Source organism: Amphiprion ocellaris, chromosome 2 (genome assembly GCF_022539595.1).
Source record: "Amphiprion ocellaris isolate individual 3 ecotype Okinawa chromosome 2, ASM2253959v1, whole genome shotgun sequence".
Lineage (NCBI taxonomy): Eukaryota > Metazoa > Chordata > Actinopteri > Pomacentridae > Amphiprion > Amphiprion ocellaris.
This window is the reverse complement of record NC_072767.1, coordinates 23448843-23462280: the sequence shown is the minus strand read 5'-3', so window position 1 is coordinate 23462280 and position 13438 is coordinate 23448843. Positions and strand designations below refer to the sequence as shown.

The 13438-nt window shown below is 40.3% G+C and overlaps 1 protein-coding gene across 2 annotated transcripts in view; it reads left to right on the top strand.

Annotated features, from left to right (window-relative positions):
- Nucleotides 1-13438, top strand: part of abca7 (ATP-binding cassette, sub-family A (ABC1), member 7) — a 32225-nt gene that overhangs the window by 5868 nt on the left and 12919 nt on the right. For both annotated transcript variants that reach the window (XM_035940731.2, XM_023293724.3), the window contains exons 7-25: nucleotides 483-680; nucleotides 823-915; nucleotides 1265-1502; nucleotides 1793-1932; nucleotides 2438-2554; nucleotides 2675-2872; nucleotides 3355-3560; nucleotides 4898-5074; nucleotides 6339-6561; nucleotides 6832-7053; nucleotides 7244-7448; nucleotides 7838-7951; nucleotides 8477-8648; nucleotides 8991-9122; nucleotides 10195-10334; nucleotides 10453-10590; nucleotides 10949-11193; nucleotides 11441-11498; nucleotides 11629-11831. In XM_035940731.2, coding sequence (XP_035796624.2) covers nucleotides 483-680; nucleotides 823-915; nucleotides 1265-1502; nucleotides 1793-1932; nucleotides 2438-2554; nucleotides 2675-2872; nucleotides 3355-3560; nucleotides 4898-5074; nucleotides 6339-6561; nucleotides 6832-7053; nucleotides 7244-7448; nucleotides 7838-7951; nucleotides 8477-8648; nucleotides 8991-9122; nucleotides 10195-10334; nucleotides 10453-10590; nucleotides 10949-11193; nucleotides 11441-11498; nucleotides 11629-11831 — 3219 coding nt within the window. The remainder of the gene's footprint in view (nucleotides 1-482; nucleotides 681-822; nucleotides 916-1264; nucleotides 1503-1792; nucleotides 1933-2437; nucleotides 2555-2674; nucleotides 2873-3354; nucleotides 3561-4897; nucleotides 5075-6338; nucleotides 6562-6831; nucleotides 7054-7243; nucleotides 7449-7837; nucleotides 7952-8476; nucleotides 8649-8990; nucleotides 9123-10194; nucleotides 10335-10452; nucleotides 10591-10948; nucleotides 11194-11440; nucleotides 11499-11628; nucleotides 11832-13438) is intronic.

Sequence of the window (13438 nt, the reverse complement as noted above, 5' to 3'; positions counted from 1 at the left end):
CCTGTCTATGAAAACAGAACCTAAAGTTGTCCAGCAGAACACTGTTGGTGATACAAACCAGGTTAAACAGGGCCAGTTTATTAGAACCAGGTTAAACAGGGCCAGTTTATTAGAACCAGGTTAAACAGGGCCAGTTTATTAGAACCAGGTTAAACAGGGCCAGTTTATTAGAACCAGGTTAAACAGGGTTTTAACAGGTCTGAGTGTGCAGAAAGCTGTAATAAATGACCCACAAAACTAAAACCACTGATAGGTGAGGTGAATAATTTTGATCATCCTATTACAATGCAATGTTCTGCTGGACAACTTTAGGTTCTTGGTTTCATGTGGATGTTACTTTAATAAGGACACAACTAAACAATAAACCAGACCAAGCAGTGAATACCACTGGTTACAGGTGATGGGTGATAGCATTTTTCTTCTCTGCTAAAAATATGTAAACATATGTAAAGTATGTGTTGCATCAAATGTGTCCTTCCCAGCCTGTGTTGACTGGAGCTCAGATGCAGATGAAGGACTTAGTGTGCAATGCAAGCATGCTGGGACAGTTGCTGATAGTAGATGGAGGAGAAGCCGCCATGACTAATCTTCAGACTCAGCTATGTGACCAACCGGCTGACCTCCTGCTGGAGGCTGAGCGCCTTTTCCTTTCTCAGCTCGACTTGACCAAGTTCGCCACGGTAGGTGTCATTTGGCAAGGAAACCTGTGCTTTGTTTGCAGTACAACATTCGCTGAATTCACTTACAGTTCTCTGCCTGTATACTGTGACTGTGAGGTGCTTGTACTGTATCTGATGAGCTGCTGTCTGTCCTCCCTGTTAGAGAGAGCGTCTGATGGTCAATGCTGGAGAGCTCAGGACCATTAGTCAGGCCGTCACCTCGGTTTCCCAGGAACTAGCTATCCTCATGGATGATGTAAGAAAACACATTATTTCTCCTGTATTTTTAAATTTGTGTTTGACTCAAGTAATTGACGTAATGGACATATTTTTTTTTAGAGTTGCTACACATTTGGACTTTTATGAGTAAATGAGGCCAACCTTGGAACTTTTAATGGCTTTGCTGTTTCTTCTACACTTTTTTCCCCTTTTTGCTGTTGCTGTGAATTTGTATTGTCTTAAGTCTGTGCTTACACAATGTTTTTCGTACATTCAGATTGTCTGCTGATGCTTTTTCCTTCCGTTTCTTCCCTTTATTTCTGCTCTCCTGTGTTTCCTTTCTCTTCTTCCAAACCTTCTGCTCTTACTTCTCTGTCCTCCTTCAGTTCTCCAACCTCTCCAGTTTTGCAGAGATGAGTGCAGCTCTTCGTCTTCTGTCTCCAGAAAATCGCTCAGCGCTGCCCCGAGAAAGTTTCAGAGCTTTTACAAGAATCATGTGCGGTCACCCTGAGATTGGCGGCGAGCGCATCCCATCGCTCAACTGGTATGAAGACAATGACATCAAATCTTTCTTGGGCAAAAATGGCACTGAGGATTTGGACCCGGACCGCGACAATAACACGAGTAAGAAGCTGTGCACATCAGAGTTAGTGTGTGATTGTTTTTATGCCAGTATACAAATGGAAATCTGCTCAAATTGGGTTATTGAGTTATTAATTTGCTTTTTAAAAATAAAATCTTGTAAGAGCTTTTTTTTTCTACCTTTTCAGGTTATTTGGATTTTGCACATTACTTTAAAAAAATAAAAATTTACATATAACACCAAGCAGCAGCACGCCCCCGGTGTTATACCATTCTATATGCACTGTTTATACTAACATTTGTCCTGTTTGGCCATTCTTTACTCCTGGCAGCTCCGTTCTGTAAAAGTTTGATCCAGGGTCTGGAGTCCAACCCTCTGTCACGCATTGTGTGGCGAGGAATCAAACCCCTGTTTATCGGAAAACTCCTCTACACGCCAGACACTCCTGCAGTACGACAAGTCATGAAAGAGGTACATCAAGCCAAAGCTCGTTGACTGTCTTTGAGTACCTGTTGTATGTTTTATATATAATCAGTGATGAAGTTAACTTTTTATTCACAATGACATCATCAAGACTGAAAACCTGACTGATATCACCAACAAGTCCTCTTGGTCTTTGCTGATAATTGATATATTTGCTTGTGATGAAAACTGTTGAAGTGGAAGACACATTTATTAGTTTTTGCTTTATGCATTAAAATCATGCCTCATTGCTACTGAAAGCTGTTCTTTCTGAAATCAATCAATATCCCTTGTCATACACAAGTGTGATAGCTTGTGATTCAAGAGGAAACATTTTCTCTGGTCCTTTTCTGTTCACTCATCTAGAGAAATCAGAGGAAGCGTAACTGCAGTGAACGCATACTTAAAACCAACATTTTAAAATCTTAATGGGCTTTAGATTGAATGTCGAGTCTGCCGTCATGCTTGCTGTGACCCGTCTGCTTCAGCTAACTTTAAGTTGTGTCTGCTGAAGGTGAACAAGACTTTTGAAGACCTGCAGATCATCCAAGAGCTGAATGAAGCCTGGATTGAGGTGGGACCACGAATAAAGAACTACATGGAGACCAGCGTAGAGATTCAGCTTCTGCAGGTGTGACTGAGTAGCTGCTCTCCCTGGACAGGAGGGATGACTGCATTATGATACATTCGATACCTTCAAATCTCTTTTCATTGACAGTATAGTGCCTGTCTATGTGGCTGTGTGAAATAGGATATGTTGAGGCGTCCAGAGATTGCCGTGCTGGTCAACCTGCGCTTGGAAAACACGCCCTGGACAGCCTCACGGATCGCACGTTTCCTGTCCACCCGCTCACCAGACACTCCAAGGCCGCCTGGAGCTCCACCCACCTGGCTGGACGTCTACAATGACGTCAACCACACTATCACTACTCTTGCACAAGTCACTGAGGTTTGTCTTTTCTTTTTTTTTTTTTTTTTTTTTTACATCTATGCTGTTCTCAAAACATATAAGAAACTCAGAAATTTCAGCCTTCAGGTTGCACAGTAGAATGGATTCTTTTTATTTAAGAAATCCCAAATACTTTCAAAAGTATGTGTTCAAATGTTCAAATACTTTGAACAACTATGTGGTAAAGATATAGTTAGAAAATATTTTACTTTGAAAAGTGAATCTGCTTTTTGTCTTGGGGCATTCTACAGTATGCAGTCCAAAGACAGCTAATCTATTGCCAAAGATGTTATTTTTATTTGTTTGGTTTTCTTTTGCTTTGTGACTGCTGCTGTTGTAGTTTTGCAAAGTAATGATAGAAGTGAGCGAGATTTTAAGCTACAATCAGTTTCACTGAACACTTACAGTTTTTCTGATTTAATGGCAGGTTGTCCTCCTTATTTACTGTCCATATGTTGTGCATTTTCTGTCCTCTCCTGCAGTGTTTCTCCCTGAACAAACTGGAGGGGCTGGAGACTGAGGGTCAGCTGATTGACAGAGCACTGGAACTTCTGGAGGACAGGCAGTTCTGGGCAGGTGTGGTCTTCCTGCTGCCCAACACTTCATCATCTGACCTGCCGCCTCACGTCACCTACAAGATCCGAATGGACATTGATGATGTGACCCGAACCAACAAGATCAAGGACAGGTATTAAAGTCTACCCAGACGTCTCTCTTAAAGCCTTCTTTTACAGCAGTTATAGAGCTTTCTGTTAGAATTGTGAAGAAACGGTTTTGATTTTATGTGATTATGCATTCACACATTGAGATGTACAGCATTTGAGTATTTAAAGAGAATCTCACAAACCCTACTGAAACACAATGTAATCTACAGAAATCACGAAAGGAATGAGAAAAGTTTCAGCTTTAAAATAATTTAACTTTGAGTAAATATACATTCTCCTATGGGACTTGTCACTCTGAGGTGAAAAAATGAGAGCTTTTGTCATTATTAGTGTTGAAAGGATGATCTGGTCCTCTGTTAAAAAAAATCAAAAATAAACTGTTGATGAAGAAACTACAGTGCAGGTGTTGGCATAAGCTCACAGAGCACTGGATCCAGAAGCTTTATCAACAATTTATTCATGAAAATAATATGACGGTTGTACGGATGGTTGGAGGATATTTTTAGACATAAATGTGATATCAAACACATTATATCTGTGTAGATTCTCAGACATCCAGGTCATGGTAATCCTAGGAGCTTCAGTAGAAAGCAACTGGACTTCTCCTTTAGGTTCTTGAGGACAATTTGTCTCTCATCCAAAAGACTTGTTCAGTTCTCACTGACTGATGGGGAGTTTCATAATTTTAATGGGCCATTAGCCATGTCAGCTGGAGTGACTATAAAATTCTGAAACTCCCCATCAATCACTTAGAACTGAAGAATCCTCTTGGATGAGAGATTAGTTGTCTTCAAGAACCTAAAAGAGAAGTCCAGTTGATTTCTACTGAAGTTCCTAGTTATTACAGTGACATTATTCCAGTTTACTCATTAATGCCTCCATGCACTATCTTGGCATTTCCGCTGTCTTCAAGGTATTAAACATAGGAATCTAATGCAATGTCACACAAAAAAGAGACATTCAAAACAAGTGTGAGACATTCATGACTTCTCATTAGCTGAATAAACAGGATTAACTTAGAAAGTCCATTCTTTAACTGACAGTGGTTCTCTCTTTGTTGTTTGTACAATGGTTTGAAGGTAAAAGGGCTTTGCAAGCCAGATGGGTGGGGTTATATAACTTCCTGGGAACGTCTAACAGGATGACAGGCTACGTCGTGCAGAGTTAAGAGTGAGCATATTAGATAACAAGATGTATATTAAGTTGTGATTTTAACACATGGGTTTATGAAATACTGTGAATGTCTTATCAAAAATCAATATTCTAATAAAGCTTTAACTTTCACTCTCCAGCATTTAAGTTATCAGAAAAAAATAAACACATTTCATTTATATTAAACAATGTGATGTTTTTCCTTCAGGTTCTGGGATCCTGGTCCAGCTGCCCACCCATTCAGTGACATGCGCTACATTTGGGGCGGTTTCGTCTACATTCAGGACCTGGTGGAGAGAGCCGTGAGCCTTGTGCTGACTGGAGTTCAGCAGACAACCGGCATCTACGTCCAGCAGATGCCCTACCCCTGTTATGTGGATGATGTGTGAGTGACATTCAGTTACTAACTGTATATTGTTGTAAACAAAGCACACAGTGAACAAGCCAGTGTTGCCACAATCTGCCATTCAGTGACTTGTCATGTAATCAGCTGTAGATGAAGCGAGGGTGTTGCTCTTCATTAGTGTCCACCTGGCCTGTTGGTCAGAACAAAACTGACCTTGACCTTTTAGACCTGTTCCTGTGGTTTTTGTTTTGGTGAGTGTGATTCTGTAATCATTGCGTGGTCCTTATTGGGAATCAGTGAGTCTCCTTAAAAATGGAGAAAAGCTGAGAAGAAGCTGATTTTTATGAATTCTCTTTAAATTCCAACAATAATTTGCAACCAGAGAAGCACTTTTTGTACTGCTTGTGCTCTCTGCTGTTGTCAGACATGTGGAGTAGGTAAGCTAATTAAAAAATATTAATGGTATATAGCAGTGGTTCCCAACCTGGGGTCCGCGCCCCCCAAGGGAGGGCACCAGAGATCTGAGGGGGGGCGTGAAGCTTTGTCTGCTCTGAGGCTGTGATGTTATAAAATAGATTTTTACATTCTGGATAAAATCAGAGTAACAGACTCGCTGTGTGGGGCGCTGGGGCTGGGGTGCAACTTATAGGGGGGGGCTCCAAGCCAAACAGGTTGGGAACCACTGGTATATAGTATAAAATACATACAGTATTTAGTCACATTAGTCACATACATGTGTTATTCACCAACATGTAAGTACTTTATAGAGGAAAAAATAAACACACTTGTGGGATTATGATTATTATTATGAATTGAATATATAAGGGATAATCTTTGGTATATTAATTGTCCCAATAACCAGTAAACTATCAGCTACACTACAACAGGGTGTTAGAACCTGAATCAGTTTTCACAGAAGATAAAATAGATCACCAATGGTATTAGTAAAATGTGTTAAAATGGTACACACACAGGTGGTCATAGTTCATCTGCAGGATGAACCTACTGAATAAAGGAGACCAAAGCTAAACATGAATAATTTCACAATAATCATATCAGCTTTTATTTATTTAACACAGTTCAAAAAACTGTTTTAACAAATCTGTTTGGAACATCAGGTGTTGTCATTGAAGGGGTACTTAAGTTTATCTGACAGGGTTGTCTGAATATCTAAGACAAAACAGATGGGAACCACTCGAGATGTATTTTAATCTGATTCATGTTTAGAAACCTACCCCAGTCGCTGTCTGCCCATTTTTTTTTATCAGCACATACATTTAACTATTGATAATCTTTCTGACAGTTTTCTTCGAGTGCTCAACCGCTCCCTGCCACTCTTCATGACACTGGCCTGGATCTACTCGGTGGCCATGATCATCAAAGGTGTGGTGTACGAGAAGGAGGCGAGGCTGAAGGAAACCATGAGGATTATGGGTCTGGGAACAGGAACACTGTGGTTCAGCTGGTTCATCAGCAGTCTGGTTCCATTCCTGATCTCTGCAGCTCTCCTTATTGCTCTGCTCAAGGCAAGATGACTGACTGCACAAAATAATTTAAAGTAAAATTACATGTTAGACTACAGTGCAGTAGGCTGAGCATAAACGCAAAATGACAAGGTAAATGTTGGTTGTCAAATTTGTAAAAGTAATGAGAGGACAGATTATAAGGTGGGAAATAAAACATGTTTAGATGTTTGATGATTTCTTGTGATACTACAATTGATGCTGACAGTCTAGCAGTAACATTTGTTTGTAATCAGCTCTTCTTCTGATGCTCATCCTCTCTCTTCTTTGCAGTGGGGTGACATCTTGCCATACAGCGACCCGGCTGTTGTTTTCTTCTTCCTCATGGCCTTTGCCACTGCCACCATCATGCAGTGTTTCCTCATCAGTACTTTCTTCTCCAAAGCGAACCTGGCTGCTGCCTGTGGGGGGCTCATCTACTTTGGCCTTTACTTACCCTACGTACTGTGTGTCGCCTGGAGAGACCGCCTCAACACCACACACCGAGTCTTTGCTGTGAGTGAAGTAGTTATTGGTGCAGTAGAAAAGTTGAAAATGTCTCATAGGTTTCCATCCTAAATCATCAAATATGGCATTTTGGAGTAATTATGTCTGCATGTTATAAATTAATCTTGAAATTTAACAGAAACAAAATTTGGAAATGTCAGAAAAATATTTAACAACTTCTTATGTAACTGTCCTTCAGAGTTTCCTTTCTCCTGTGGCCTTTGGCTTTGGCTGTGAGTATTTCTCTCAGTATGAGGAGCAAGGGGTGGGCATCCAGTGGTACAACCTGCGCTCCAGCCCTGTGGAAGGAGACACATACAGCTTCACTACCTCTATAATTATGCTTTATGTGGACGCCTTTATCTATGCCACTGCTGCTTGGTACATCGAAGCAGTGTTTCCAGGTAGGGCAACTGGAGCTTTATCTTGGCTATTATTATTTTATGTATGATTGTGAGAAAAGCTGCTGTGATTGCAAGATAGCAACAGTCGCTTTTCAAAATACAACTTTTAGTTTGGTGAAATATACTTTGTGTAAAATCGAAACTCTGTTCTGAGAATTTGTGCAAAGAAAAATTCAGATTTGTCTTAGTTTTGACCTGTGGGTTAGGATTATTGCCACTGGCATTGCAGTAACAGCAGATATTAGCGCTTAGTGGAAAACAGCTGAACAGAAGAATGTAAACTGGTCAAACTGGTTCTTTCATCAAAATCAAAAGCTGTTTTTGTGCTCTTTTCTGAAGTACGAACGTTTTCCTTTTAATGAATGTCTGTCTGCGTTGTTGTACACCAGGTGAATATGGGATCCCCAGGCCCTGGTACTTCATCTTTCAGATCAACTACTGGGGTGGAATTCCTCTTGAAGCAGGCATGCCCATCCCACCTGCACCTACAGAGCAGGATGAAGGTATGAGATGCTGCTGCACATCAACAGCTGTTTCTCTTCTAGATTACACTCTTTTCTCTTACAATTTTTAGAAAGGAAGAAACTCTAGTTTGCAAACAGAAGACACATGACTGATAAGTAGTTTGTTTATTGGACAGATTTTGCTGTCAGCCATCTTCAGTCCTGCTCTTCATACCTGTCTAAAGACCATACCGACAGTTTTGTAATCTTAAGACCACTTAGTGCAAATCAAGTTAAAGAGCTAAAACTATAAGCCCATTTATTACATGGTTTGAGGAAACAAGGAGACTGCAGTGCAATTTTAGCATCGGTCCAGACTTCACATTGTTCTGCAGACAGACGGGTTCTGTCTCGGTCCAGAATGCCTGTCATATGAAGTTTTTTTCCAAATTTGAATTGTGAGCATTGCTGCAAACTATATTATTTACTGACTATCTTAGAGCACAATTACTTTTAAACATTTAGCCACAGATATCACCCAGCATGCTCATAGATTTTATATTGTCTCTTTTTGTCTGTAATTAGATCACATTGAAGCAGAACCCAGTAATCTGATCCTGGGTGTCAGTATCAAAAACCTGGTGAAAATCTACAAGAAGGGAGGGAAACTAGCTGTCAATCATCTGAACCTGAAGTTCTACGAGGGGCAGATCACCTCTTTTCTCGGACACAACGGAGCCGGCAAAACCACAACCATGTAAGAGCTGTGGGCAGAAAGAGGAAAATTACCAGCACTGATGAGCCCGATCATTATTTATATCAGGGCAGTTTTATATTTACAGATAAAATTAGAAGCTAAAGTAATCTAACTGGCTGTGTGAGACTTACCCAATGTTAAATGACTGTTACTGTATGTGAAATCATACACATAATCATCATGTTTACCTTTTTTAGCCCTTTTTTTATTGTAAGGTGATTTGATAATCACAGTAAACAAATGACAGAACTGATACAGTTGCATTCACACTGTGATAGGGATAATTATCTACTATTATGTGGAAAGTGTGTCAGAAAAACTATTTCTGTGAATGTTTGTCAGATCTGTCCTGACTGGCCTGTTCCCGCCCACCTCTGGGACTGTGTACATCAAAGGGATGGACATCCGCCACGACATGGACATCATCCGAAAGACACTAGGAGTGTGTCCACAGCACAATGTCCTGTTTGACATGTAAGACTGTTGAAATTCCTGCTAGCAACTTGTGATGTTGTGTTTGATGGCTTTGTTCATACCTTAAACTTTCCTGTCACTGACTGTTACGGATCATTTAATGAAATTAGCACATAAGTCACATTATTAAACAAATAAACAACTACATTTTATGCTTAACAGCAATTGCCCAGATTTACAGCCACTTCAGAAACTATTCAGCGCCTTTCACTTCATGCACAACTGATTGTCCTTAAGATTTATTTCTCAGTTTTCCATCAGTCTGCAAATATTTTTATAGTATAACAACTGTATATATAGGATCACATAAGTCACACTGCATGTCAAGACAAAGAACTCAGCTTTGAAATCTGTGAAACTTTGGTAGACCTCCACCGTAACACTGTGGTGAGCCACTGATCAGTTATAAAACCATTTTTAAAAATCTGAGTGTTCCCAGGAGCATAGTGTCCTCAATAACGGAAGAAATTTGAAAGACTCTGAGATATAAAAGTCTTCCACGTAGATGAACCTCCTACCTTCTAAGCTATACTTCATTAAGCACGCCTTTATGGTAGAGCAGCCCGTCCGAATAAAAGACACATAGCGGCACACTTGGAATTTTTCCAAACTATTTAAACGATCTTTAAAGCACAAGTTAAACGATTCTCTAATCTGATCAGTCAAAGACTGAACTATTAGGGTAGAACCTGCTAATGCTGTTCCTACAGTTAAGCAGGTTGAAACAGCATCTTACTATGGAGGGAGACTGCAGCTACAGAGAGCTCCAATGAAGAAAAAGAAGACCTGAGACTGAGAGGATAGTTCACCGTTTAGCACATCAACAAACCAAAGCATGCAGCCAAGACAGCACTTACTCTCTTACTGCCCTTAAGGGTTTTATTACTTTTGTAAATGTAAGATTTTAGAAAGAAATTTGCAAAAAACAGTATCAGATGTTTTAATTTGAATTTGCAACACTTAAAAATATGCATAAAATGAAGGGGCTTGAATGCTTTGGGAAGTGGAATGGATTGATTTAAACAGATTTTCATATTTTCTCTGTGTGTCTATGTTCCGCCCTCTCTGTCAGACTAACAGTGGAAGAGCATGTGTGGTTTTATGGCCGTATGAAGGGTTTGTCTGAAGAACAGGTGAAGGCTGAGCTGGACACTTTGCTGGATGACGTTGGCCTCCTGCATAAACGACACGACCAGACCAAAAACCTCTCTGGTAAAATCACGCATTTAACTCCAGTGTGTGAGATTGTATTTATTTAAAGGAGTCACCTCTGTTGTGATAAAAGTGTTTTCATTTAACACTTAAGAACTTCCCTCTGTGTGTCTGTCAGGCGGCATGCAGAGGAAGCTGTCGGTGGCAATAGCATTTGTTGGAGGCTCAAAGGTGGTTGTCCTGGATGAACCTACTGCTGGTGTTGACCCGTACTCCCGCCGAGGGATCTGGGACCTGCTCCTCAAATACCGTAAAGGTGTTGTGGAACCGTGGATCTCATAGTGTTTTTTTGAGTCAGGGGGATGAGAGGGATTCATAGTTTAAAGGGCCACAAGCCAAAAAGCTACTTTCTAAGGCGAGGTGCTGTTAATGGAAAGGCATGTCAACCTGAACTGCCAAACCAACAATGCTGTTTTGGGGTGTCAACCTTATCACTTCATTTGTATGTGCAAATATTAGCAAAGCACAATAACTATGAAACCTGGGTAAACTTTTCTTTTTCGGTTCTTATTTATAGAACTTTACTTACACCTATGCAACATGAGACTCACAAAACAAAGTCAAGTTCAATAAACTGCCAGTATGTGTGTGTTTATGCTGCCTTTCTCCATCAGACCGCACCATCATCCTGTCCACCCACTACATGGATGAGGCGGAGCTGTTGGGTGACCGGATCGCCATCATCTCCCAGGGCAAACTGTGCTGCTGCGGCTCACCGCTCTTCCTGAAATCCCGCCTGGGATCTGGTTACTACCTCACTGTGGTGAAGAGGGAAGGAATGGACACCAGCACTCCCAGTAACTCCAGTATCTGCACCAGTACCAGCATCAGCACTAACAAGCTGCCTCCTCTTGTTAAGGTTTGCTTTTGTTTTCACTGTTTCAGTACAAAAATTAACACCCAGCGACTGGTTACATTGCTTCAAGTACTTTTTCATAAGACAGCAACACATTATCAACTGAGTTGTAGTTTTTTATTTTTAGAAAAATTAACTTGGTCTTTAGGGTATTAACATGAGTTCATTATTGAAACAAAGAAAAAAATGTGCACATATAAACAAACTCCAGATTATGAGAATATATTGCAAATACTGCTTTGTGTTTCAGGACAGTGAGTCATCCCTGAGTGAAGACACTGGACTGGGAAGTGAAGAGAGTAGCTCATGTGAGTGTTAAATTGCTGTATTACCTTGTCAATGAGCTGAGGTGGTTAATTGTTAATAGTACGGTTTGGTGCATCCGCACTTTCTGCAAGAGCCAGTTTAATGTCAGACTCTTCATCATCTCCATGTCAGACCTGGCAGCTTTGCTTGCCCTGGTGCAGCATCACATCCCTGGTGCAAGGCTGGTGGAAGAATCTCGGTCTGAGGCGGTGATCAACGTGCCGCAGACAGCCGCCAAGGACAGCAGTCTGGCTCTCTTCCTGTCTGACCTGGATCAGAAACACACTGAGCTGGGCATCAAAAGCTACGGCCTGTCAGACAGCACACTGGAGGAGGTGAGATCCAGTTACATTCACACGTTGTACAGCTAACAAGACAGGAAGAAATATGCAATTACTGAAAAACAATGAGACAGTCAGTGATTCCATATGACTGACTGTTACTGGCATAAGAAGGTTTAAGAAATAGTTTGCCTTCATTATGCATGTAAATCGACAGTTAAAGCTAAACCACTTCTAAAAAGGTGAAAATGAGCACTTGAAAATTTTTACTTTACACAATTAGAAACAGGTCAGGCATTTATTAAATTCCAAATGAGATGCATCACTGTCATCAGTGAAAGAGCAACATCAACTCCCTGTTGGAGTACAACAGAGAATTTGCAACCTATTAGCATGATGTAGCTAGTGTGTTTTAGCTTGCATAGATGTAGACTGATCTTAAAGCCAGAAGACACAAGAGGAGTGAAATAAGCAGTCTACACCATGGCTGAGCAATTCCAACTTGAAACTCCAGTGTACTGATGACGGTCTCAAACACATATATTTAGACTTTTTAGATTTTAAATGTAAAAAAAACACAAGTAAAGAACCAGTCCTGTTGCAGGGTGGAGCTTTCTTTATCATTATTCTTCTTCAGAATCTGTTTCCAGTGCAAACATGTACGGTTGAATTACTCAAATATTACAATTTGCCATTGTGTAGTGCAGGGTGGTTTTACAGTAGTAGATGCAGTAAGTGGTGTGTTCATTCATAATATGGGAAGCAGAATTATACAGTTTGTTGCATAGACATATTTTTTTTAACTTTATCTTGTTCAGTCTGTAGTTATTTTTGTTTTTTCCTTTTTTCAAACTTTTGTTTAATTTATTTTTATCATTAGTAGTAGTCATAGTAGTAGTAGTAATATGAAGTGTTATTGTTTATTCAGTATTTGCTGAGTATTTTCAGGATTTTATTCATTTCCACATTTTGCACAGTACTTATTATTATGCCTTATTACAGATTTGCGTTTTTTTGGCAAATGCAGGATTCGTACTTTTGTTTTAGTGCCCTCTATATTTGATCCACAAGGCCTCATGTGTTGACTAGCCCACTAGCTGCTATTTGTTTCAGACTAATTATTTTGCGCATTAGTCTGTTTGTTTCCATATATGTTCAAAGAAAAAAAAACTGTATTATTTCTCTTTGAGATCACGTTGTATTTTTTTTCCCAGTTGTTGTCTGCACCATTTAATAGTAAGCAAGACTTCCTGGATATTGTTTTTCTGTGTTTTGAACTACCCCATCAAGGGACACATGTAAGCCATCAGAGGCTGCAAACCTGTCTTCTTTTTATATTTTTGTGTGTACATGAAAGATTCAGCATTTTACAGTAGTGAGGCATTAGTCATCCCACCACTGTGGTTTCTTGCAGCTCAGCCAGGTCTTATCTGGAAGGCTGGATATTTGTGGAGGAGCCGAGTTCATTATGGGCTTAACGTTGCCATCAGATTAGCACTGATAGTGGACTTGTGGAGCCTGATAAGTTTACTCTGAATTTGCCAGTCAAATGCTGTGCTGACGTCTGTGTGAAGATACTGGATGCTCTTTCACTGCCACCTGCTGCCTGTAGCTTTAACTGTAAGAACACCTTAGTTCCAATTTTACATGGTTGAGAGTGT